Here is a 2,939-nt window from a genome sequence, read left to right as displayed (position 1 = left end):
CCCCGCTCAGCCACTCAGAGGACTCCTGGCAGCGAAGGCAGCTTTGGGGGGCAGGGGGGACGGGGAGCGGGGGCCTGAGCAGGACCCCAGAGGACTTCCACCAGGCACTCCAGCCCCTCCCTGTTTCTCTCCTTGTCTCTATCTCTCTCTCCCTCTCTGTCTCTCTCCCTGTCTCTCTCCCTCTCTGTCTCTGTCTCTCCCTGTCTCTGTCTCTCTCTGTCTCTCCAGGGCCTGGCCTCCGGCTCGGGGATGGTCCCTGTCGCTTAGGGGGAGCTCGGGAGGCAGGCCTGCTGGACTCTCTCTGCACATGGGTTCCCTGGGGGAGGGTTTGGGCAGCCCCGTGCCCATTGCGGTTGGGAGCCCACATTCAGGTGGAACCTAAGTGAAGCTGAACAGAGACAATCCCCAGGGCTGTGGGGAGGGGCTGGAAAGGAGCCGGGCGTGTGGACAGAGCTGGGCCGGGGCAGGGCCTGGGGGCTGGCCTCCTGCCTTCAGGGGGCAGCTCCTGAGCAGGCAGCCAGGCCCGTGCAGCTCAAGGGGAAGGAGCCGGAACCATGACCCCAGCTCACCCACCGGCCTCCACTGGCCACAGAGAGGAGAACGGAGCCAGGACGGTGGAGTGGCCGGGCCAGACGAGGAGAAGCTGGTTCCCACCAGGCCGGCCCGCCACCGGCCCCACCAGGACCTGCTGTGGCCCAGGGGAGGCTGGCCCAGGGCAGCCATGGGACACGGAGCGGGCCCAGCGCCTCCCTGGTGCTCACGGCCCACGACCTCCATCTGCTCAAGTGTCCGTTCGCCTGGCCACTGACCACCAGGGCCCACTGGGGCCGTCGTCCAGCCAGCTTCCTCCATTGAGAGCCCGGCCGGGGCCCGCCCCAGCACAGGGCCCCTCAGTCCGGCCTCTGGCCCAGGGTCCTGGGCAGGAAATAAAGGCCAGTGCGGACCTGCACCCGGCTCTGGCCAGCAGTCTGCACCTCCTGGGCCCCCCTCACCCCCTCCTCAGCGGAGAGGAGCCTGACCCTGCCTGGCAGGGGAGGAGGCGGCCGGGGGCCCAGGGTACCGGGGTGAGAGCAGCCTCGGTCCTCTCCCTTGGTGAGAGCCAGCGTGGGGGGCTGGGGGGGGAGATGGGATGACACCAAGCTCAGTGCTGACCCCCTGCGGCACTCAGCACTGCCCGTCACCCACACCCCAGCAGGGGTGCCGGGGCCCCAGCGGGGGACAGAGGGGTGCTGCCCACTGTGGGTGGTGGGACCCAAGCAGGTTTCAGATGCAGGCACCCAGCGGAGTGGGAGACAATGGGCCCCGCTGTGGGGAGGGCACTCGAGGGGCCCTTTACCCAGGGGGCAGTGGGGCAGGCTCCACAGCAGATCCCCGAAGAGGGCAGCAGCCCGTGTCCTGGGGTGTCCTGAGGGCCCCGCCGGCTGAGGGAGGGCTGGGGTTGGGGGGACATTTCCAGCTGACAGGAGCCTACGGGCCACACCTCTCCCAGCTCACAGGGAGGCCGGGACCACAGTAGTCCTTCCTTTTCCAGCCAAGCTTCCGGAACGCGTTCTCTGCCACCAGCTTCCCAGTCCCCGCACCGTCCGGGGGCACCGTCCAGAGGCCGCGGCCCCAGTGCCGCCCCCAACTGTTGCAGGTCCGATGGGGGGACAGAGGGGGTGCTCCTGCCAACACTGCCCCTGGACCGGAGGACTACCTCGGCTCCAGGGAGTTACTTGCCGTTATTACTTGGAAAACAGCACTTTGTGTCCAGCTGGTGTGCTCAGCGGGCGAGCGTCCACCTATGAAGCAAGAAGTCCCTGGTTGGATTCAGGCCAGGGCAGATGCCACGGTTGCAGGTTCGACCCCCAGTAGGGGGCGTGCAGGAGGCAGCCAATGGATGATGTGTCTCTCTCATCAATGTTTCTCTCTCTCCCTCCCTCTCTCTCTCTAAAAAGCAATAAAAACATTTTTTTTAAAAGAAAGAAAAACTACTTTTTAAAGAAGAGGGTTCCATTCCCTGGTGACGGACGGTCAGGAGGGCTGGGCCGGTGTCTGGGCCGCTTCCCCAAGCAGCCCCTTCCTGGGAGGGGAGGACTAGTGGCCCCGACGGGCCTGGCACCCGATCCCCCGCCCCACAGGGCTCTGGTCGCGGTGTCAAAGAAAAGGCCCGGCCCGCCCCTGGGCACCAGCGCCGGAGGGATTCTGAGAATAGGTTCTGGGACAACTTGTCATTTAATTTGCAGAACTGATCAAACAGGGCGGCTCACCCCTTCTCCTGTGGGCAGCAAGCTGTCCACAAGGATCCCTTCCTCCTTGGCCTGAATCCTGCTGCTGCCTGGGACCCCCCGGCTTTCCCACGCCGACTCAGACTCAGCTCAGATGAGCCCTGAGCCGTCCTGGTGGGGGTGGGGGCGCTGCGGCCATGTGCTCCCTAAGACCCAGGGCCAATGCCTTCCAGGGGCCCTGCAGACAAGATGTCAGGAGAGATTGGGGTGCTCCATGAAGCTGGGGGGCGCTGGGGTCACCTTCCTCTGTTTGCCACCTGCCGAAGCTGCCTGTCGGGTAGGTGGACATGGCAACAGGCCTATGACCGAGGGTCATGCAGCTCTCAGAGGGGGCCTGGCCCAGAGAGACTGGCGGGGAGAAGCTCCGGGTGGAAGGAGCAAGGTCTCGGGGGACAGGACCTAGACTCCCCGGGGCGCCTGAGCGGCCTCCTGGTACAATTGGGGAAAAACCAAACAAACTGGAAACAGAAGCACACACAGAACTTGAAAGCGGCCAGAGACAGTCACACTAGCGATCCGTGTTAAATGTTTCCCTTCGGCAAAGCGTTCTCACACATACGCCTCGCCCGAGCCCCGAGCCCCCAGCAAAGCTCTGCTCCGCCGGCTCCTCCACACGGTGGCCCAGCTAGCAGCAGGTCTGGGATCACGGCCAGCGCCCCCCGCGGTGGGGAC

The 2,939-nt window shown here is 65.4% G+C and overlaps 1 protein-coding gene across 1 annotated transcript in view; it reads left to right on the top strand.

Moving 5' to 3' along the window:
- MYADML2 (myeloid-associated differentiation marker-like 2) overlaps positions 1 to 267 on the top strand; it is a 1,464-nt gene extending 1,197 nt beyond the window's left edge. Inside the window, 1 exon segment of the mRNA XM_006779653.2 lies at positions 229 to 267. Coding sequence (XP_006779716.1) covers positions 229 to 267 — 39 coding nt within the window.
- The last annotated feature ends 2,672 nt before the right edge of the window (positions 268 to 2,939 follow it).

Source organism: Myotis davidii, unplaced genomic scaffold (genome assembly GCF_000327345.1).
Source record: "Myotis davidii unplaced genomic scaffold, ASM32734v1 scaffold211, whole genome shotgun sequence".
Classification (NCBI taxonomy): Eukaryota; Metazoa; Chordata; class Mammalia; order Chiroptera; family Vespertilionidae; genus Myotis; species Myotis davidii.
Note: the sequence above shows the minus strand (reverse complement) of the source record. Positions and strands in the feature narration are given on the sequence as shown.